At 39.0% G+C, this 24,021-nt stretch overlaps 1 protein-coding gene across 1 annotated transcript in view; it reads left to right on the plus strand.

Annotated features, from left to right (window-relative positions):
* Positions 1-24,021, plus strand: part of LOC136360383 (probable acyl-CoA dehydrogenase 6) — an 80,060-nt gene that overhangs the window by 52,997 nt on the left and 3,042 nt on the right. Inside the window, exons 4-8 of the mRNA XM_066317594.1 lie at positions 1,667-1,773; positions 7,680-7,847; positions 13,062-13,235; positions 18,850-19,011; positions 19,138-19,288. Of these exons, the coding sequence (XP_066173691.1) occupies positions 1,667-1,773; positions 7,680-7,847; positions 13,062-13,235; positions 18,850-19,011; positions 19,138-19,288 (762 nt within the window). The remainder of the gene's footprint in view (positions 1-1,666; positions 1,774-7,679; positions 7,848-13,061; positions 13,236-18,849; positions 19,012-19,137; positions 19,289-24,021) is intronic.

Here is a 24,021-nt window from a genome sequence, read left to right on the forward strand (position 1 = left end):
TTACATTTGTGCAAACCTGAGATTTTTCTGGGATGCCTTTAAGATGGGTAGAATCTAGTAGAATCTAGCACAAAATCTAGTAAGCGAACAAGAAGCTACCTCTCTCCTGCAAGGCACAGAGACCCACCATCTTCTGAAGATAGTGTTGCCCTACTTTTTTCTGATTCAAAATAACATCTATAGCCACATTTTTGGAGGGAACTGAACTGTGTTCTGTAACTCAAAACAAAGAAAGACATCATATCAAAAATATTATTCTAAGCAAAGTTCTTGCTGTGCAAATCCTCTGTTGAAATGTAAAGGTTAACATAGTTTCAAGTATCAGAAAGCATTGCCAAAATCACTACTATCTGCTCTCATAATCTGATTTTCCATGTTTTTGGTTGGGTTGTTTGTTTGGTTATTTTTGACAAATGAATATGCAGCTAGCCATACTTGATCATGCTCCATGGAAAATTAAAAAACAAAGTATGATGCCTAACAGGCATGGGAACTTTGTTCCAGTATGCTAGAGGAAGGAGTAGGCACGCCAAACTTGCTTCTTGTATTCGTTTGGGATTGCTGCTGTGATTTTCAGCAGGGACGGGACTAGGAATTGAGCTCTTTGTAGACAACAAGTGGAAGTCTCTGCCAGATCCCAGTCTGTTCTCTGGCTGCCCCATGTCCTTTGTGCCAGGGGTGGTTGGAGGGGATGACTTAGTCTTAGCTTGAATGGCACCACCACTCCTTTGGAAGTGCTGGGACAGTGTTTTCGAAGGAGGTCCCAGGGAGCCTAAGGAGGCGAGTGGTGATGATGAGATGAGAAGCCTCCCAACAAAGAGGAGGCTGAGAAGGAAATTGAATTTATGAATTTCTGAACACATAAGACATCTCATGACCCAAGGAATTTTTCAGTTGCACAAGAAAGTTCTCAAACTAGACTGTGACCTCACCATTTACAGTGCAAGAAGAAATCAGTGACTGTTAAGTAGGACAAAAATGAGCATGAAATGAGATGTAGCATATTTTGGATGGATACAATCTTCTAAACAATAGAAAAATAGCATGTGCCTCTTAATTGAACTTAAACACAACCAAGTGAAATTTTTGTGTTTAAATACCATCAACAGTTTGCTGTTTCCCTTTTTGTTTTTGTGGACATAAAAGAACAGCTGAGAAGAAGCATTAATGGATTTTACTGTGTGATTTAATGCAGATAGGAAATATAAACAATTTAAATACAGATATTTGCAGATGGTGGCCATCACATGTCAAAACTTTTCAGTCACTACTAAACCTGGCAAAGAGATGGTGCAAAAGTCAGAAGATAAACAGAGAGCAGGTCCTCCATCTTGGCTGGCTGCAGAGTGGTGCAGGAGCACTGAGGGGAATACCCAGGGGTTGTCATAAAGATAGATTTTGGGCTTCTAGACCACCCATTTCTGTGGGAGTAAGATGCCTGAATACTTTCTAAAACTTCTCTGAAATTATTGTGACTGCTCTCCTGGAGAAGGCTGAATCACAGCTTTGGAGGGTATCTAGTGTATCTTTTGGCTATGGGACAGCTTTTACCTGGTCGTAGGAAAATTGATCACTCTGTGTATAGAACAAAATTTGTAACTAACTTCTGAATAAATTTACCTTCATGAGGTTTTTATATCCTATCTTTTTCATTATATTATTGCAGGTTTGGTTCTCATGAGTTGAAAAAACAGTTCCTCGTACCAACTATAGCTGGTGATTTTGTGGCTTGCTTGGGAGTCAGTGAACCTGGAGCTGGGTCAGATGTTGCAAGTAAGTTAACCCAAAACTGGCAAACTGCCAGTTTTAGACAGCTTGATGTTTTAATGAAAAGAATCTGTTTTCTGACCCTTCACTTTGCCCCCTCTATGAGAAACAAAAGGAAGGAAAGTCTCATGTGACGAGGGCAAAAAGTAACATTCCAGGAACATAACACATACTTCTCATGCATCTGAAAGCAATCAATTTTAACATATTTATCAGGTGAATCAATGCAGTAACCTTGTATAGGCTGAGCACAACAGATTAATGCAGCTTTTATGCTGGCCCCTTTTCTTCTAGTGTTGTCCAGTTCTGTCCAGGCTGCACTGGTAGGAGCATTCCAGCACCTCACCAGCTGCACAGCCACCAGCAGTCATGCAACCTGAGATGTACACGAGAGGGAACACAACCTGTTCAGCTGTCCGAGAACTTGGGCTGCGTTGACAAAGATATCTCCACTGAATGAGGCGTTCTACAGAGCCACTCTGTTCTGAAAATGATGGCATCACTTTCACAATGATTTCCTCTTGTTCATCCTTACCTCACCTCAGCCCCTTCTCTTATTCCTGTGAAGCAAAAATCTCTCAACTGGTGATTGTTTTATTTAGAGCAATTGAAGAATTTGCAGTGTCAAATCTATTAGCTTTATGATTTAGTTACTTTGCATGCAACTGTTTTTCTTGGTTTAGTGCACGAATATGTTTAGAAACCAGGACAAATGAAACTATTATTCTGAAGTGCCTGAGGCAGTAGAAAATTTGAAAAATTAAATCAAAACAGATATGGTAGAAAAAGAAAAGATGTCTCCTTGGATGATGAATTATGGTCTTCACAGGAAAGGGAATGATAAGTGGCCACTTTCAGAGATTTAGTTGTTGGACAGAGTATGGCTAAGTTGAACAAACTGTGTTCTTACAAATTACTGAGACGTCTTTCTGCCGACAAAGTTGCTGAGTATGGCAGTCATTTTTTATCTGAGGAGTCCCATATCCATCTCCATGACCAAACTCCTGTTGTGTTTTCAAGGCAAATAGATAAACTTCCAGTGCTTGAGCAAGAGTCCAGCAGATAGATTTCAAGAACATTAATGTGAATAATGAAATAATAGGACTAAATATTTCTGAATAATTTATTGCTGTTCTCCTTTCTGGGTTAATTGAATTTATTCATAAGAAAAATGCCATAATTTTAGTAGACTTGTTTATTAAATAGTACTTATTATTAATACTTAATTATAAATAATAAACACAAAAGTATTAAATTTAAATTAACTAACCTTACTGATTGCTGTAATTTAAATATTATTAAGATGTAAATAATATATCTTATAATATTACTTAATTATTTATTTATTAAAGTAATTATAAATTTGAATTTTGCTAAGGTAAGAAATACTACATCATTTATTTTAATAAATGTCTCTCTAGTTTAATTGGATGATTATCAGAAAATTCTAAATAGGAATTTAATTTTTTTGATGCAGTGTTCCAGATAATAAGTAACATAAATATTCCTTCAGCAGCATCTTGTTTATCATCTAGTTAAAGAGGTATGATACACTTAGATTAATGCAGTTAAAAACTAATTTGTAAAGAGAATTATCTAATGAACTTACGCTGCAGCTTGGAGACACACTGCAGGATGAAATGAAAATACTTCTTCCTCCATCCTGGAAGATTTGCTCCTTGATATAAATGCCAAATCCAGCTTACAATGCTTCTGAAGGGCAATTAAAAGCACAACTTAGGTATGAGCAACAATAGCCTGTGTTCTGAGTTGCACCATTTTGCACTATCTCCAGATGGCCCTGCCGTAAAGGCTGAGCTGTGTGAAACTGCACTTGGTGCTTTCTTGTATTGCTCGTGCTATTGGGATGTTTGTCTCCCTAAGAGAAGTGAAGGGACATAGCAGCTGTTCACACGTGAAAGTTGGGGATGTGCTTCTACCATGTGAGCCAGTGTATTTTAAACAGACACAGAGTAAGAATGACACAGAGTAAGGTCTCTCTCACATTTTTTCCTGCAGTTCAAAAAATTACTGAAGATGATATGAACACAGAGGACAAAAACAATGTTTACATGAGAACTGAAATGTGCCTCAAATTAATTTATTCAGAAATCAACAGAACAAAAAGGATTGTGTATATTAGTCTAATACAAAATTCATGTCTGTTTGAAGGAACATCTGTCTGCTTTTAAGTGTAGTAGTTCTATATTGTCCATAGTAGTGACTCTGTGCACCAAAACTAGCACAGAGTTGGCTTGAGAAAAAAAAAAAAAAAAGAACTGTACAGATGGTACAAAAAGTGTCTTTAATTTCAGGATTCTTATACTACAAAGCATAAACATTTGTGTCAGTTTGAATGATATTGTGCCATTCTATCTCACTCCTATTCCATAATTTATGGAATATAGTCTGTGGGGATATATAAGAACACATCATGGAAAACATGTCCTCTTTCTTCAAGTTATGTCCAGGTATCTGCAGCTAATAAGAGTGTTCATGTCTGCATCTTTAACAAAAATATCTTCCTCCATTTTGTCTCAGTGGAAAGCCTTTCTGCTTTTCTGGATTGAGGTTGTCTTTTCTGAGCATAAACCCTCAGAATTTCACATGGTGTCTGTAATATGTTTCCAACCCTAGTAGAAGTCTTACTTTCCAATACATGATGTTACACAACAGCTTGCAGACTTGTGAATCCTGTGATTAGCTGTGGATCATCTTCATTACCAGTTTGCTATTGAAACATTGCAAGATTTAGCAACCACTTTTACTACTTTGTGTCTGAGTATTGGTACTTGCCATGTTGAATTCCTTTCTTGCTGGGTCACTTCAGTTGTCTGTGTTGGTGATGTCTCTAAAGTTTGTGTCACAAACAAATTTGATTAGAGTATTCCTATCCTTTTAAAGATCATTAATGAAAATATTCAGTAGGTTTTGTCCAGAGGCTGATACACAAGGAGGCACTTAACTAGTACTCTCCCTGTGCATCAGAACTTCCTCTTTTAATGTAACCTGATGCAATTTCTGCTTCGCCAAGTTCCTTATGCACACATCCACCTTTGTTTTAATTCTTAATTTTTCAGATTTTAACTCATAGTTACCTAGTATTTCATTTGCTTGAGTCCAAGAGGATTTTTCTGTAGAAAATCCAATTTCAAAATAAATCAGGTTAGATTTTAAAAAGATACCATGGGTAAATTGAATTCTCTTTTCTTTCCAGATGTATTTTGAGGTTGTGCAGATTGCTGAAACCAGCAACCTCTGTTTTTGCTAACTACAGTTTCTGTAGTCTTTCTTGTAGATGTTTTGCTTTGTCAACCATATTTTGAATCTGCCTCTATCTCCTGTGAAATATTTTTTTATAATATTGTCTATATTGCCTCATTTTTTCCCATCCTCATTTCATTTCTGTGGCTGAAACAGTTTTGTTTGTCACCACAATCTTATTTTGTTGGTTTTCATCTGCAAGATTTAACTTTGTTCAACCTGTGTCAGTACTTATCTTCTGATCTCCAAATTGTAGCTTACTTTCATGACTAATCTTATTCATTTCCTGCAAGTCATTTCCTTGTTTTTAAAGTGATTATTCATTCAGTTAGACTTGAAGGTATTTCATTAAAGTTTTGTGAGTTTTTTTTCCTATGCCAGTGATGTAAATTTCAGATATATGTTCTTCATATTTTACTTTACGGGTGTGTGTTGCTTATCTTTGACCATAATACTGACCTTAAATGTTGAAGCCAACCTTACCTTTAGTCAAATCTATTTAGATGGATGACTGGACTCAAGTGCAGTGGAGAAGAAAATTGAGGCTCAAGTATGTGTGACTGCAACAGTGATGTGACCAGCCTTGGTTGCTTATTTGGCAACAACTGTGTCATTCACCTCTGGTGATGCCTTATGCTCTTTCCTAGAAGGGCTCCTCAGAGTATGCTGTGTAAGAGGTTGTGAGGGTCAGTGGTGTGGGCCTGCAAAAATTAGTTACGGAGCACCCACCAAAGTAGCCTTTCCGTAGAGCTATACTCTGTCAGGGAAAATAATTAGTCAAATATTCCAAATTATCTTCATAGCCATATTCCTGAGTCCTTGACCATAGTAAATTGTCAAGTAGGTTTTCAAAGCCTCCTATATTTTAATCATAAAACTTACATACTAATTTGATTATTTCTTCTAATTAGAGAGAATCAGTTCTCCATCAGATCATTTGAAATAGTTGTTTCTCAAGTGTTTGAAACAAACTGTGAACAATTGAATCTGGAGTACTTGAACATTCTCATTAGTAAGGCATTTGTTCTTTAATCTGTACTTGGGTGGTTAGGCCCCTGTGACGCCATGCCTGCAAGAACTATTTACATCTGTGGTAACATCACAGTGCTTATTGTTCCTCTGCAGACCTTCTATGGGATTTCTATCTAACTTTTTCAGTAGCTGTTCCATAACAAAGGGATGTTTGATGTAAATCACTGTGTATGCTCCCGTCCTTGTCACACCATTTCAGTACGGTCATATTTTTTATTCCAGCTCTTGTGTGTCCTTCATTTATTATTTAGTCTCCATGTATATGAGTATCCAATGTCTGTGTCCATGTATTATAAGTGCCAGTACTTTAGATTACTTAAGCTTCTTGGCATTCATTATTATACAGATTTCATACTGAGTCCCTTGGACAGATCTGCCATAGTCCTTTCATGGGGTGAATTCCTCTGTGTCTGCTGGTTTTACCCACATGATCACTATCTCTTTACCTTGTTGTTCATCATTATCAGCTAGTACTTTCCTTTAGCCATAGCTATATCCCATACTTCCCTATTTTATACCTTATACAATTTTCTCCCATCACTTTTTTTTTCCTATGCCTTCATTAACAAGACTAATTTTCAGCCATGCTGACCTCAGTTCCAATTTATGTCCTAAATGAAGATCAGATACTTGTGTTTGCTTTTGGTTTATGTTTAGAGCCCTAGGGAAGAATGTGCATGTGCAACATGCACAGCAAAGGCTGAGGTGATGGTCTATGAAAGTGCAACCAGATGACTTAAACATGCCTGCCCACTCCACTTGGTGTCTGACTCTTACCTTCCAAGTCTATGATCCCTCTTAAGTGGATGGTCTCTCATGGATTTTGGAGTCTTGTTGAATTTGCAGGTGTGATTAGGAGTGTGTTAGGGTTCTCTTATACCATACCTACTTATAGCTGGATATCTTTTGGAGAGTCTTCATCAGCTGGAGTTCTTGTTGAAGGAGTTCGGATAAATAATGATTCTCTCTGGCTGTCTGCTGCAGCTAGGGCTGCTTGAACCATAGCAGATGAAAATAAGGTGTTGGGGTTTTTTTTGCAGGTGTTTAGAACTCCTTTTAGAAGCAGGTGTTTAGACCTCCTTCATGTCCAGCACTCATTGCATTCAGACTTGGCCTTTAATAGTTTACCAGCTTTGAACATGTTGCAGCACTGTGACCAAGAGCATGCAGCAAGTGCATGTTGGTTTATGTTTATGCATTCACAGGTACTGAGGCTTGTGCTTGTTTTAGTCATGGCTCTGGAATTAATGGCCTTCTCAGGACTAAGGCACACAGTAAGAGAAACTCTAATAGATCACCTCACAGTGAAATGCTTCTGTCCCGTGTTTATGACCACCACATGTGCTTAGGAAGTTTTCTGCTCTCACCCACTGGGATGAAGACTCTATCTAAAGGAAGGTGGGAGAAATGGTCCTGTTTCCCTGGCTTGCCTTCCAAGAGTTGTCCAGACTGGTTTGCCATAAGGCCTGGAAGGGTTGGTTATAGGACAGGGGAGTATGAGGGAGAACCAAATAGTTTCCTGTCTGAGAGCAAGGGATTGACCCTGGCAGTCATACCTGGACCGATATACCCCTCCTTCACAAGAATAACCCTTGATTTCCTGTGTTTTGAAATAGATATCAAGACGACGGCTGTGAGGAAGGGTGATGAATACGTCATAAATGGTGGTAAGATGTGGATTACGTCCGGGAGCCAGGCAGACTGGATGTGCCTCCTGGCTAACACCAGCGAAGGACCTCCCCATCGAAATAAATCTCTCATATGTCTGCCAATGAATCTACCTGGTAATAACACAGAACTCTTTGTCTTCTCATTTGATTTTATTGGTGTGTTTTGTTTTGTATGCCTAATACGAGAAGGAAAGGTAAATAAAAATATATTTAGAGAAGTTGTTCAGATGCATTTTCATGGCAATGATTCATAACCATATGAAAGTAAAAGGATAAAGAGTTTAGAGATTTCAAACTTGGGAAATATCTCTCAAAACAAGCCTGATGGACTTGCTGAAGAGAATTGCAGGCAGATTCAGAGTGTTTCCTGCCTGTGCTGTGCAAAGGGATCCTTTCACCAGAGCACTACTACCAGTTAAATTACAAAAATAGTCTAAGAGTTAAATGTGGGCTGGAGTGAAAGATTCAATTATCCTGGAACTAGGGATTTGGTTTTGAATAAGACTAGCAATTCAGCTGAAGATATGGAAGAAATACATCCTGAGCTAAGGGTTCCAGTTTCAGTGGTGTCTGTTCCTGGGTAATCTGCAGACCTTGCAGAATGCATGAGTGCTGTATGCATGAAGAACATCATCCAGAGAGGGTGCCGTTAAGAACGTGCTTTTGATTAAAATAAATAAATTAAAAAATAAATGTGTTTTGATACCTATTCAAAAGTTTTTAAACCTTTTCAGTTTTCACTCATTTTAATATCCTAAAATATGCAACATATTAATTTATGCGCTATAAATATATATAGTGTATTTAATATTTAATTTTTAAAATAATGTTTATTTTATGAAAAGAAACAGTTTGATACTATTTAATATTTATTAAATTTAGAATATTTAGTGTATGTTAATGCATTTATATATAAAGTATTTATGCTCAGGGTTCTTTTATTCATTTAATTCAGAGTATTTTACACACAAAATATGTGCCATTTTTGGCATTTTGCATGTAGAAACACCACCATAGCAGTGAAGTGAAGGTCTGTATGTTCACTTAATGGATTAGGGTGAGAACAAAACCCAGGTCTCCAGTGTTGCAAAAGAGGATGATGAGAACTTCTTAAGGGAGTGTATTTTAAGTGAATTTCAGTGTGGAGTAAGTCAAGCAAGTGAGTTACCTTGGGAGTTGTGAGCTTCTACTACCTCTGCTCATGCAGAAGAGGTTTTGAATGGGAGCTCATGGAAGACAGACCTGGTCTGCTTCACTAGCTGTGAACTTCATCCTTTTTGATAAGTGATGAGCAAACATGTAACTTAGAGCCAGAATTTCTCTGAATTTCCAGGTAAATTCACTTATCAGCCATCTGCTGATAAATCAATTACGTCCTTGTGGTTTTTCATAAAAGGGTCAGAACGCAAATGCAGTACTACTTCTCTGAGATCAATCTTCCTAAAATAACAAAGCAGCTGACCCACAGTTGATGGCATATAAATTATATAGAAGTTGACTTAGAGGTTTTCAGCTACTTTGCTTACTCAAAAAGGACATGAGTTGTCATAGCTGTGGGAAAGGGGAGATGTTAGACCTCACAGCCTACATACATACCTTCTTTCCCTGCATTAAAGAGTAGGAAAATAGCCTGAGACACCTTAAGCTGATCTGCAGAAGTATAGAAGTCTTCCTAGGAACAAAATCTGTGCTCCTCAAAAGCATGTGTATTAATTCTTCTATGATTTTACGCATATTCACCTCCAAAGGGGTCACAGTACCAAGATTGGTGACCTTTTGAAATGAAGCATTAAGACTGTTGACTGTGCTCAGTGGGTGAGTCATATCAGAAGCGAGGTTTTTCAGGAAGCTCCATCTGGTTTGATACATCCTAAGGATGTCTGTCTGCTAAAGATTGTGCTCCAAGGAGGGCAGCAGACCAAGGCTGTACGGGAAGTGTCTGGAGGACATCACCGAATGATGCACTCTCAAACGTCTGTGGATGTATGTGTGTCAAAGCTCAAAAACAACTGCAATTGAGAGCAAATGTGTTATGTCTGACTCACCTCTGCAGGCATCAGCCTATATGGCTGGGTAAGGAAAGATTTGTGATGTATTTTTGCTAAAAATCTAAGTTGTTTTGTATTTATATAGTGTGGTAGGAAAAAAAAGAGAAAAAGATTTCAAGTTGGAAAGTGAATTATTAATTTCAAATAATTAAACAATTGGTAGTTTATTGGATAGACAAAGTAGGATTTGCTTCTTCTAATTTTAGGATATATATACTCTTTAATGTGGGCTGAAGCAAATCATGGTCTAGATTTGAGAGACACTGCTGAATACATTTCTCATAAAGGAAATTTGGATAACAGCACCATGGATCCACAATAGATATCCAAATTAGGTGAACACTCCTCATGCAATAACAATGCCTTTAAAAGGCAGCTGAAGTTTTCATATAATGAAAAGAATCTATCAAAATGTTGCAAAACGTCTGTTTGTATATAGACTAATTGTTTGTATATAGACTAATGGCTTGCAGCTCTCATCTGGTAACTATTTGTCCCCTGGTTTGTCCTCTGAGTACTCAGATACAGAGGTATCAAGGGGAGGTTGCAAGGAGAGGTTAATAAAGAGAAGAACAACCAGAAAAAAGAGAAAGAGCATGTTTCTTGGATTGCAATTTAAAATGTGTCTGTTTTCATTTGTAATGGCACTAAATGGTGTCAGGAGAGAGCAACTGCCTTTCTGTCAGGATAGAATATAGGAAATAAAAGATTGTCAGAAGGCTGGAGGAATGGGAGAAAATGAAAAATCCAAGACACTTGGGAAGAACTTCCCAGGCAGAGAAATATCAATCCATCTCAGTGATGCCGGTGTAAGTAGTTCAAATGGCTCTGTTAGAGTGATTTTAGTAAGTCAGATGCTTGGCCTTGTTAAATTGAGATTTGTGAGTTATTGTGTGTGATTTATTTAATACTGATGAACACCAGGAGTTATCTGGACCCATAATTTCTACTGCTGCTGGTAATTTTTCATTTGTAGCACCCCTTAGGAAGAGAAGGAAGATAATTAAATTAAGGGAGATTTTGATGCCCCCGTAGTGGCCAAAGAGATTATTATGTATTATCGTCTTCCATGATGTAAAGCATGTGCTAGCCTCAGAAGGGGCATCACATGAGACTGATGCAGCTTGGTCTCCTTGTGGGTGAGAACTGTGAATTAAGAGCAAGTGAAACTGGTAGGGCATGACAAAGGGGGATGCTGCTGGACCCAGGAAAATTGAACACACAACCTGACCTGGAAGAATTACAGGTAGAAATCATCTGCACATTTAGATCTCTAACCAAGCCGGCGAGAGCTTTCTTCAATAGTTGTTGCTGTCTGTGGATCTGGGAAGTAAAACAACATGGATTTAGCAATATAATGAACTGGCAGCAGTTGTGCTTTCTTGAGGAGAGTTCTTTTAAACCACCCACTAACAAGGGCAGTAAGTGCATCTTTGTATGGATGAGGGGCGGTGATTGCATAAACCCAGTTGGCTTTAGACCATGCATGATCTCTGTGACTTTCAAAGAAACCCAATGGCAATATTCCAATGGGAAACAATGTTCCAGATTTCATCTGGGCTTGTAAATTGCTCAGTGTGTGGTTATTTAGCTCTGTTTTTAACATGGAAACAAACCCCAAATGCTTTTTTGGCTGACTGAGTACAAATGGATGGATAATTTTCAATTCAAGAGTCAAGAATTTTTATACAGCTGTCCTGATTTTATTCCTGCATTGATCATATATCAAAGCAGTCTTCCTAATACATAATCTGTTTACAGATTGGTTGGTAGAGAAAAAAATCTTGAGTGGAACTTTTGGAAGTCTATATGGACCTTGTTCTCAGAGCAGTCTTGGCATTTGTAAATACTGTCAGTATTTCATCTCTGTGAAGAGGTGAAAATTTCCATAACCTTATTTATTGCAGCCAGTGAGAGTAAATTTGAAAGAAACGGCTGCCAACTTCTTCTGCCTGCAAAACCAAAGTAATTTTAAAATGCCTGAAGGCCTCCTGTGAGTAAAAGTTGAGACATCTGTGTTAGTTCAGAAAGAGATGAAAGCTGTGAAGGATAGCAAGATACGAACAAAAGGAGCCACAGCAATCTGTGTGGTGACCAACCAGCTTCTGCTGCGCCATGCCGGAGAATAGTAGAGAATTGAAAAAGGATAAAGAGGGAAATAACAACAGAATACCTCTTCGTCACAAAGCTGGTTGGAATAACATGTATGTGAGTTGTAAAAAGCTTTAGTTTTCTGGCAAAAATACATATGCTGAGTTGGAGGACTGTTTTGCTATGTATACAGACATGTCAGATGTAATTGATGTGTTGTGTACAAATCCTTATGCCTGGTTGCTGTCCTCCTTTTTCTTTTGAAACATTCTTGAATTTCACCCTGAATATTTGAATTAGCTCCAGATCAACAAGGAGATAAAAGCTGAATGGAGACAGGAGAATTGCCATGGGAAAACGGTGGGTGCCTGTTGAACTCTTGTGGCACAGCGATAAGCCATGCTTGCATCTGAACGACAGCAAGAAAGAACTTGCAACCACGGAAAAACAAACATTGGGAAGGAGTCTTGCCCAGTTCGATGAGGTAGCTGAACCCTTACTTGGTCAGACCCGAATGAACCAGGTTCATCTTCAACAGACCAGTGCATGTGGGGTCAGAGCCAGTGCTGTGCAGAGAGCTCTGTGGGGAAGCAAACCCTCCTCACAAACATACACACATGAAAACTCAGAGTGATCACTGTACCAGAAGAAATCATCTTAGGCTAGGAAGCAGAGGATAAATGAAGTAGGGGAAGAAGAGGATTTCCAGAAAGAGAAATACTCATATCTGCAGCTTAAAACGTAACTCTGCTTTTTGTCCTTACAGAATATTTGTGTACTGTTTCCTAGCAGTGCAGACACTCTGCAAATATTGCCAAATTGAATTTTAGCATTTTATTAAAATGCTAGATAAAAATCAAACATAATAAATAAATATTGCATTGTTAGAAAACCTGTGTGGAGTAAGATTGTTATGACTAGTAAATATTTATTATTTGGGGACAAAATGAAAAGTGGGACTTTTACATTTAAAGTTTCTGATTTGCTGGTTTTAATAAAGTGGAAAAACTTCTTAAAATAGGATTTGGGCCGTTTTACTCCAGAATACTGTTATGATTTTCCAAAAGGTAGGTTTCACTGTTGTCTTGGAACATACATTCACATCTGCAGACTTTTTGTTCTGAAAACATTGTACTGGTGCACAGTGCTTCTATTTTTTGTGATCTTTCTGATATGCTTTTCTTTTTAGGCATTCATATTGCTAAAAAGATAGACAAACTGGGTATGAGGTCATCGGACACAGCTCAGATCTTTTTTGAAGACGTAAGGGTCCCCTGCAGAAACCTCATTGGTGAGGAAGGAAAGGGGTTTACATATCAGATGTTGCAATTCCAAGAGGAGCGGCTGTGGGGAGTAGCCACTGGTAAGTCATCGTTGGCGCTTCTGCAGCTGGGCAGGGACACAGGGGTTACTCTTCTCATAACTAACAGCACTTTTCTTTTCTTGTAAGTTGTGATGACCTTTTAGGATCTGTTTTTTAAATCTTTCGTAGCCTGGATACAGATGACATTCCCTCTCTGTAGAAAAACGTGAAGCAGAAGATGTTTTGAGAGCTATTGCAGAGGCTCTTTTTGCCTTGTTTCTTTTTCTTGGTGCTTCTCTCCTGATAAGAAAATATGGCCTTGTGCTATGTCTATTACAAGTATAGTGCAAAAGGTATCAAAATAATGGCATGACATAGAAGGATGGTGACTTTTCCTGTAGTACAGTGAGTTATGATTCTTATGATGGATTTTAGAAAATTAACTTATTGGCTGGATAAAGAAATGGCTCTTGCAGGATGTCAGAGCTTTGTTTTGCAGATCTGTTTTACCTCTGTACACTTTGGACATAAGTGGTACAGCACCACATTCTTTTCCTTGAAGTTATGTTTTTCCAGAGTTTATGTTACTCAGAACTCAGGCTGTACTCAAATCTATGTATTTGGGTTATATGAATTCTGGATGTTCGAGGACACCAGATCCAAGTCTAGGTTGTATATTTTCAGCCTGCAAACTTTCTCCCTAACCCTCAGTGTTTGCTTCTTCGAGTTAAATGTAATGTGGTTCACTGTAAGAAGATCGGTCCTCTTTAGATTCTGGGGTTGCCTAAATAATGTGACTGTATTCATGCTCTTGTGCATTCCCTGTCTGTCACTGTCTCTGTGTGGCTGGGGAATTGAGCATTCTAAGAACTGGTGTTCTGATTCAGTGAACAAATAAGAAAGCACACACTGTTACGGGTTCATGCCAGACCAAATATTTTGGAGTTCAAATGCCTTTTAAAAAAATCAGGTTTTGAGATGAAGTTCTTAGTTCAGCTGAGAGTAGTTTTAGCAAAGGACAGGATGTTACATTCACCAAGGATGTCACTGCAGACTCAGCCAAGCAGGAGTTGTGATCCAGCCACTACTTCTACTTTAACTGAGGTGTATACAGACTGCAAGGATGTGCATTGTGCATTTTTATGCTCAGTTTGAAGTCTAAATTAAACAAACCATCAGAAGCTCTGCGCTGCAGTAAGACTCCCCCGGCAGCATTAGTCATGCCCCAGGCAGGAGTGACGCGCACTGACAGCATCAATACACAAAGCCTGGCAGGTTAGATCACTGAAACCACGGGCAGCCTGGTACTGTCCAGTCTTGCACAACTACCTGGTTGTCGTGCTCTGCCAGGAACTGGAACACCAGATTTCCATTCTTCTATTTTTATTTTTTTTTTTGTCCAAAACAACTCAGCAGGAGCAGGTGAACCCTTGCCCTGATGAGCAGCCAGGGAAGGGCATCTCTCCTCACCTGCTATGTCCAAGCAGGGGCCATGAGGGAGGAAGAGTCTAGGAGCTCACAAAGGAGAGGGAGCTGCCTTCTGCAGTGGCTACTGTGTAAACCTTGCTGGACCTCCTGGGTTTGCTTTTTTTTCAACTATCCAATATAAAATGCATAAAAGCACTGGCAGCAGGGAAAAGACCCATGGTTTGGGCCAATCTGCAAACTTCAGAGATCACCAATTGTGGTAAACAAGAAAAAGAGTAACCAGAAGGGGGCTTGATACTTGATGGGTGCAGTTTGTTGTACCACAGCATCTGGGTCCTGCAAATGGTTTCACATATGTTTAACCATGACGGCTCTGCTGAAAGCTTAGTTGTGCAAAACAATGTAAGTGCCTTCAGTAATTTTATGATTAGGTCTGCATGTTTAATCCTGGTCTTCACTTCTGCCCCTCAGTAGGAATTTCTGTTCCTTCCCAGTTCATGACTGTGACACTGAAAATCATCAGTCTTATTTTAAATGCCTTAGGGACCAGTCCTGACATCCTCACTTTCACTGCTTCCTTTAACTTGGAAAAGGCAGTTGACTGCCATTCTTGCCTGTTTTTCCTTTCTGGGTGTTATTTTGTGGTGTTTGGGGTTTTTTGTTCTGTTTCTCTTTGTTTGGTCGAGGGGATTTATGCATTTTTAGTTTAAAGTATTGCATGCTCTAGACTTCTTCTTTTTTATTAATTATCTTCTTTGTGGCCAGTATCTTTCTTCACCGTTTATTTATTTTCCTTTTAAAATCTATTTTCAGTCAAGCAAGTTTAAAATACAAATGGAAAACTAACTTCCTGGAATTTCAAAATTTGGTCCCAGGTGTGGTCTCTTCTTCTGAGTGACACATTATCAAAGGATTGGTCAAAGTCACTGTGTTTCTTGCTTCACGGAAGGAAAAAAGGTTCCACGTGTCTCCCGTGTTGTGACTCTTGGTGAACACTGTCCCTTTGAGGACCTATTGCACAGATTACAGGAAAAGAATGTTGCTATGGCAAAAGAAGCAAACAGTTTTGTGAATTGCTTAACTCAGAGACAAAGAGGGAGTTCAGTGTGCATGTGAGAGCAGAATGGCACTTTTCTAAAGATTTCTGCACTTTGCTCCTGCAGCTTGAGTTTTATGAGCACCATTGAGTCATGGCCAGTAAGTGGGATGACAGATCCTTTTGCATGCGCAACAAACGTTCTTGAGAATTGGATTGCTCAGCTTAGAGCTCACTCTATGTATCATTAGAAAGTGATCACTCACAACCTAAGAAAAAGATACTAATTTCCTTTTCTTTTGAAAGGAAACATAGCAACAAGACAAAGTGTCTTTACAGTGAGCAGAAATTTCAAGTGGAATAATGTAAGTTGGATGGAGATATGAGGAAAAGATTATTCTGCATTTGGCAACTTCAAGTGCTTTCAAAATTCTCAGCTGTGTGGTAGGCCACGCATTCCTTAAGATGCTCTAGAGTGACATTTCCTGCATGTGCTGTCAGTTGAAACCCATGGGGCTATGTTTGTCTGAGGATGTGGGGAACATTGTATAAAAAAAGGAAACAAATACACACAAAAACCAGGGGTGTTCCCTATTATGAATGGCATTTCTCTGAATTCATATGACTGGCAAAGTGTTGTGTGATGTTATCTTGTTGAACAGGGCTGTTGGCTGTCACAGTGTTCATGATGTTCTGCATTTTGGTGCTGTTTGCAGCACCACAGCCAAGGTTTGCCATGTTAGAGCTGTGCTCAGAGCTCTGAATACCTCTTGTCAGCATGACAGAATGGTTTGGGAAGGGACCTTTGAAGTTCATCACGTCCAACCCCTCCACCATGGGCAGGGACAACTTTCACTAAATTTGGATTGCTCAAAGCCCCATCCATGCTGGCCTTTAACATGTACAGGGAATGAGGGGCATCCACAACTTCTCTAGGCAACATGTTCCCATGTCTCACCACTCTCATAAGGAATTTCTTAAAATCATAGAATGATAGAATGATTTGGGTTGGAAGGGACCCTAAAGATGATGTAGTTCCAATTCCAAAATAGTTTTCCTTATATTCAATCTAAATTGACATTCTTTCAATTTAAAACCAGTCCCCCTTGTCCTGATACTACAGGGTTTGGTATAAACTCTGTCCCCATGTTTCTTATAAGCTCCCTTTATACATCAAAAGGCTGCAATAAGGCCTCCCCAGAGCCTGAACTGCTCCAGGCTGAACAACCCCAAAACTCTTAGCCTGTCCTCATGGGAGAAGTGCTCCAGCCCTTTGATCTTTAGGACCCTCCTCTGGACCTGTTCCAACAGATCAATGTCTGTTTCGTATTGTGGCTCCAGAGCTGGATGCAGTACTCCAGGTGGGGTCTCAGGAGAACAGAGTAGAGGGAGAGAATCACGACCCTTGGCCTGATGACCTCTTTTGAAGCAGCCCAGAACAGTCCTTAGATTTCCTCTGTTTCTGTGTGCAAATGAAAGTTCCTGAGATAAGAAGGGCAGAAATGGCAGCTAAGGAAACAGCAGGATGGATCAGCAGGGGCAGTGAATTGGAAAGGACTATAAGAGCAGTTTTCCCAGAGCCCCAGTCTGAGGGAAAGGGGCAGGTGGTGCCTGGATACTCCTTGTTCTTTATTTATTTATCAAGCTGGAGACCATAGACATACAAGTTAAAAAGCTGTTGGTGTTATGCATGCTACAGTGTTGGGTGGCATTGTCCTTTGGAAGGAGAGTATTTCTATTCAAGAGATGTTCCTAAAAACAAATTTATTTTCCTGTCCAGAAAGGCAACATTTGGGTGACAACACAATGTGTTAACACAGAAGAAATGAGGACATTACTGTATATGCTCTTCTGAAAACTAAGTATTGTGGTTAGTTGTATCAGAAAGGAGGGGAAGATATTTAGGTAATGAGAAAATCTGATCACCCTATGGAATGTGGAGACATCATGTGAAAAATGGTGCTTTATTGAATTGATGGTGAATTATCATGGCAGGGGGAACTGGTGGGATGCAGAGTCTACACAGGAGAGCAGTAGAGAAATGAAATTTAAATAGCAGTGATCTTGAAAAGAAAGCAAAAAAGGTACGTGGAACCACACCAGGCTCCTGCAAGGGACTGTCATGTGAGTAACTGGCTGGTAGGAAAAGGGATTTCACAGTAGTCCAAGGCTTGGGTTTATTTTGCATTTCACATTCAGAGTTTTGTGGTTTAGACTCTAAATGCAAATAGATGTGTATATGCCTATTTGGAAAAGAGAAAATGTGACCCTTCTCATACAGATAGATTTGTGAAATCATGCCCTGCTGCTTGTCATAGTAACATGGGTCCAGTTTGCCAAACAAAATTCTCCACACATTCTGTACCTGCTGTTATCCCAGCTACACTGAACGAGCCTGATAGCTTAGTCATTCACTTCGAGGCTGGTTTGCCTTGGAAAAGAAACTTTTCCCTTTTTTTTTTTTTTTTTTCATGTTTAAAATGGAATATGTCTCATTTTGCACAAAAAGAAGCAGGAAACTCACTCTGCTTTAAAGCATCGTCTGCTGCCTCTCTCACCTGTTCTACAGCAGTACCCTATTTCCATTCTGTTTCCATTAGGAGAATTATTTAATGTTTCTTTTAAAGTTGATGTGATTTTTTTCTTCTCTATGCTGGGATCTGATCACAGAATGCAGATGTAATAAGCAGTCTATTTGTGTTCCTTGATCTCAGAATAGGTTTCTGCCTTCTCCCTGAAGGCTTCCTTCAATTTACATTTCTACAGCATTCCTCACCAACCACACTACACTGTCTGCCTTCAGATTTTTTTTCCAGGATTTTAACAAACCTTCAGGACACAGGCAGCATCAAAAGTAGGAGCTGCCACAAGCTTTTGCTAGGGCCCCAAATGAGACACTAAGCATAAAGTTTATCTCATCATGTTGGTACTGCTTTCTATGACTCTCCCTCTTTCCTACCCCCTTCCCTTCCCTCTCCTCCAGGTTTTGGCAGTTTGGGGCTCAAGTGAGATAGATGTTTTCAAGGTACAAGGAGGTACCAGACTCTTCTCAGAATTGAAGTTTCACCCCAAGCTGAGTGTACAGAACAATTTCTTTTAAAAACCTAATATGTTGGTTGTACAATGTGAAAAAACACCCTTTCTTTTTCAATGAGAAGCTAAACAGATCGGGCTAAAATGATGTCTCGTTCTATGCTTTGTTTCTTCCAGCCCTGAAACCAATGGAAAGTATTATACAAGAGACTGTTGAGTACACGCGGCAGCGGAAGGTGTTTGGGCAGCCCGTCCTGCACAACCAAACCGTGCATTTCCGCCTGGCCGAGCTGGCCACCGAAGTGGAGCTCCTGCGCTCGCTGCTGCACCGCGCCGTGGGTGAGCTCCCACATCTGCTCCCCAGATGTGCTGCTCCTCCTGCAAGGAACCTTGTCAGCCTAAAGGAAGATGGGGAGGTGATTTCCAGAGTGACTGCTTTTTTCTCTCTTTTTTTTTTTTTATTAGCTCTCTATGTAGAAGGTAATGATGTGACGAAATTCGCTTCCATGGCTAAGCTAAAGGCCGGTCGCCTGACCCGTGAAGTGACTGATAGCTGTCTCCAGTTTTGGGGAGGAATGGGATTCACCAGTGAAGTTCTCGTCAGCAGGTTTTACAGGTAAGGGAGTGATGCAAACACTTATTGACTTTAACTAAAATTTATACTCTTAAATGTCCTGTTAAACAATCACCTGCTTGAAAAGAACACCAGCACCTCACCAGTGTGAATGCTCTTGTTCTGCTTCATAGCATGTCACTGAAGTGGGTTGTGGATGCAAGGACACCCAGTGCCATTAACTTTGGGTAGATGTGTCAGAACTTACTATTCTTTTGCCAAGTCTTGTCTTTGCATTACAGTTGTGAAGTTTGAACTACCCACAGGTTAGTTTAAATGTCAAATGAAAAACTCAGTATTTTCCCTGATGGCCCACTGGTACCTGCCACAGAGTAGGAAAAAGGGGGAGGAAACTGAAAGCTACCAACCAGTGACTTTTTTCCCTTTTTGCTTTTTGTTTGCTTGTAATCTTGATTACAAGAACAGAACTAAAACCAGAAGCTTACTTCTAAAGTCAATGAAAATCAGCTTTATCTTTTTCCCTGAATATGTGTGAAACAGGAGTTCTACACCTGGCTTCTGCAGTAGTCTGTTCTGATAGCAGTCTCCACCTGCTTAGTCACACTAGATACTGTGTGAGATATACAAGAGATGTAATTGAATCCAGAAAGTCTGTTAAAATGGTACACAGGCCATTTTACAAATTAATTGAAGTCCCTTCGGATTTTAGTCTCTATCTACTTAGAGCAAAATTCTCCTTAAGGAAACAGTTTTCTTGGTATCTGGCCTCAATGTCTTACATTTTGTAGAAGGACCAAAATTGACTTTGGATTCTCTTGCAGTAACAGCTTTCTGTTCAGGCCTTGCATAGACAATACCTAATCCAAAGTTAGCTGTATCAGTGATTCAGTTAGTTGAAAGTTTTGGTAAATGTGTCTATGTAAAGTGAAAGCAGAACACTTGAAAAATCTGCAAAAAGCTTGTTTCTTCTTAGGTAGGTTGAACTACTTTTTCTATTTTTAATAGCATTTTATGAACAAGAATGCCACTGCACTAAGTCAAGAGATCCTCAATATTTTTGACAAGTGGACTCCTAAAATTTTCTTACAAAGGTACAGACGGCTTTACAATGGTGGTTTTAAGCTAACTGTTAGTATGATGGTTTTCCTTAGTTATTTTTTTCACAGTCTTATTTTAAAAACTAATGGTAACTGGTGATGGAGATGTTAAGAGTTACTGAAGTAGGCACTCTGAATAAAATGAATCACTGTCTTGCAGCACTTACTGTAAATGTTGTAGTCTGTACAGATTAATGTGCTTTTATAAAGCTGTAAGATTTCCTAGCCCTATATAGTAGTGCTAACTGTGAGCAGGGCTTTTCTGTGTGGATTCCAGAGTGGTTTCTAAGTATACCAGCACAGTGACATTTTTCCTTAGAAGAAGTCCAGAGTGTTTCCTGTTGGTGTACAGAGTCAGCTGGCTAAAGATATGTATCTTTCTATCTCTAAAACAAACACTGTTATAAATGAGGCTAAAGACAGTGTGATATTTATACTCTGAAATTTTCTATGAATCAGTAAAATTCCGTCATTGAGTAACCAAAGGTCCAGGAAGAGACAAGGAGAGTTTTACCTGAATAAACAATTACACGTTCAAGTCAGAATCTTGTTAATCTGTAAAATAAGTAAAGCAGCAACTTCCCTAAAGACATTCTTTTTTTTAGTACATCAGTCTGAGTAACCACTCACGTCAATGGGATGTTTGTCCAGTAGCAGCAGTATAATTGTACATCAGGACATCTAGTCCTAATGTACAAACATTTTGATAGCATAATCTTTATGAAGTTCCCAAAGAAATATTGGTTAGTCTTCAACACATCACACTGTTACTCACTCCTCAAAGAACACACATCACATCACCCAGGATTAGTGTATGATGTATCTGAATTTTATTTATTAGTGTCAGAGATCATAAATAAAAATGGCACAAAACTGTTTGCCAACTTACTTTATTCATATCTGTCATTTAATGATTAACATTTTAAACTTTGTACAACAACTGGCATTTCTTAAGCGCCTATTCTCTAGAAGGCATGAAGAGAGCTGCTTCACCATTAGGGTGCCTATACTGGACTGATTTTATACATGTAAATGTCTCACTTGTACAGATTCTTATAAGGAGAATAGGTAAAAAAAAAACAAAAAACAAAAGAACCAAAAAAAACCAAACCAAACAAAAAAAAAACCAAACCAAAACAAAACAAACAAACAAACAAACAAAAACCAAAACAAACAAAAAAAAACCCACACAAAAAAACCCCAAAACTTAGAGCCCAAGTATCAAAAGATTTCACAGAAAAATACAAACCAAACCCATAAAGAATGGACTTTCCAAACTGTACCCTAATAGCAGGATTCTGGAGAAGGAAAGGTCTAGCCTGGAATCATGCTTGTTTATTTTTTTACTCCCCTGCCTGAAAAGCCTTTAAGACATCATGACTTGGCAAAAATCAATTACTGAACAAACCTGTCATGTATATGAAGGCCCAGGTTATGAGAGATCAGAGGAAAGAAACCTTTTAGTAACAAGATTATTGCAATTTTTCAGACTTCATGAGTTTTAAAACATTTCAGGTAGTGATCCATATATTTTAATAGTAAATATGTGCACTTCAGTTGTTATAGGAAGAACTTACGTGGTTTTCTTAAAGGAGTTTGGTTTGTTGGACTTTTTTTTAATTAAAATTTTTGCTAACTGCTCACAGTTCCTACAAGTTCTACTATTGTGGGCTGTGATGGGGAGAATGCTATAATTTCTTTACTTGCTACATTGTAAAAGACTGGAGAAAGCAGTAGTGAAAAGTATGGACAAATGTGAAATAGAAGTGTAAGTAGCATTGCAAATGCATAGCTGCAGAAGAAACACATTTTCATTTTTCTCCTTAACTGTTGCATAATTATTGCAATATGAAGGTCTATTTGTAATTGAGGATAGTTGAAAAAAAAACTTCTGTATAATTTTAAGTTGATTTTTTTTCATAAGTAATGTATTTCTGTCTAGATTTTTTCCCCTTCACATATTTCAAAAGTTCAAACACTTCATTCATTTTATTTTTTTTGTCATTGTTTATAGTCTTTCATTCTTTACAAAACATGTCTAAACTTGAGTGAGTCCAGACAACTGGGAGGGTTTAATCAGTTTTTTTCATTATAGCAATTTATAGTTGTACCAAACAAAATGAAACCTATCCACTTCTGCTGACAAAAACAATTTGCTTTGAAGTCTGTAGCTAACTGCTGAGACAAGACTTAATACCAATTCCTGTCATCTATGAAACAAAATCCGCAGTTTACACCTCTTTCTGCAGTGGCTTTATCACAGATGCCTGTCTACCACTTTGCTTGACTTTTATGAGTACCTTGAGAAGGAATTTAGGAGGTGAAGCACATGACATCTGCCTTTAAGACAGCAAATCAAAACAGATAACTGTACAATGACTTCAAAGCAGAGCTGTGCTCTACTCTCTGCTTTGTGCTCAGAGCAGGCCAAGGTGATGCCCATTCCCTCATCTTGGCCTTCAGAATGTCCCTGAGGGGGAAGGGACAGGGTCATGGGAACTGGCAGGCATGGCTGTGGGCTGTGCCAGCCTGGTCAGCACTGCATGGCACCAGCTCAAACTCTTCTCTCTAGAACAAAGCCTCCTTCAGATTCTGCTTAATTTGGACAGCCTACAGGTAATCTAGCTGAGTCTGAAAATGGAAGAAGTCACAAAATATTAGGCTTGAGGGTTCATCAGTACATTTTTTTGAGAAAATTCTTGCCAGTAATAAAACCTTAATATAGTTAAAACCTAAGAATTGTTGGTTATGAGGAAAAAAGGGTAAAGATTTTGTAATAAGTGCCATTTGCGCTGAAAAGAAGCAGTGTATAAATGGCCTGAGAAGCAGTGCTACTCTGAGCCATGCAAACCTTGGTAAGGATTTGCCAATGCCTTTCTAACCAGGGAAGCAGAGAGCAGCATCTCTGAGGAACCACTGCCATAAAGCCAGGTTATTAGGAGAAACCTGGGCTTAAGGCACCAAAACTCCCTTTCTTCCCTATGTCTGACTGGCACTGATCACTGCCAGAAAAGGGCAAGAAAATGTCTTGGGTTTTTTGGCAGGAGTTTGAAGTTTTGAGCAGACACCTGCATCATACATAGTGCAGCAGGCTGCTCTCAGATTGTTTGGGAACAGAAAGGGCTTCAATCCAATTCCATATGGTTTTCCAGAGGAAAATGAAGTGTAGAGCAGCTCCAAGAGCAGGCTCAGTTTGTCAGCTGTTAGTAATAAATGGTATTGGAAGGCACAACTGCAAACACGATCAGATTTTATTGGCTTGAAGCTACAGACAGATTTAGTGTGCCATGAGGTGCATATAGCACATTACAAAACCTAAAACTTTGCTTGTGCTGTGAATGGGTTCCTGTCCCTTCTTTATGGCTAGGGAAATCACACACAAGGGAGAGCTCAGACTGGGATATGGACCAGCCCCGATTTTCAGGAAAACTGGGACCAAAAGTTTTGGGGGCAGGGTAATTGACATGGCTTAGCTTGTGCAAAACAAGGTCCAAATGTCACTCAGAGGGGTCAACACCAGCCAACAGAGGAATGTTATACTGCAGATTATTTTTGAATTACACTATTCAGAAATGCATTTTCAGGCTGTTTATTAGAGGGATCCTAATCATTAGAACTAACTTTGTTATCTCAGTATTTTCAAATTAGGGTAGCTGAAGATCAAAGGGAGCTTGTTTT

Source organism: Sylvia atricapilla, chromosome 1 (genome assembly GCF_009819655.1).
Source record: "Sylvia atricapilla isolate bSylAtr1 chromosome 1, bSylAtr1.pri, whole genome shotgun sequence".
In the NCBI taxonomy this organism is placed as follows: domain Eukaryota; kingdom Metazoa; phylum Chordata; class Aves; order Passeriformes; family Sylviidae; genus Sylvia; species Sylvia atricapilla.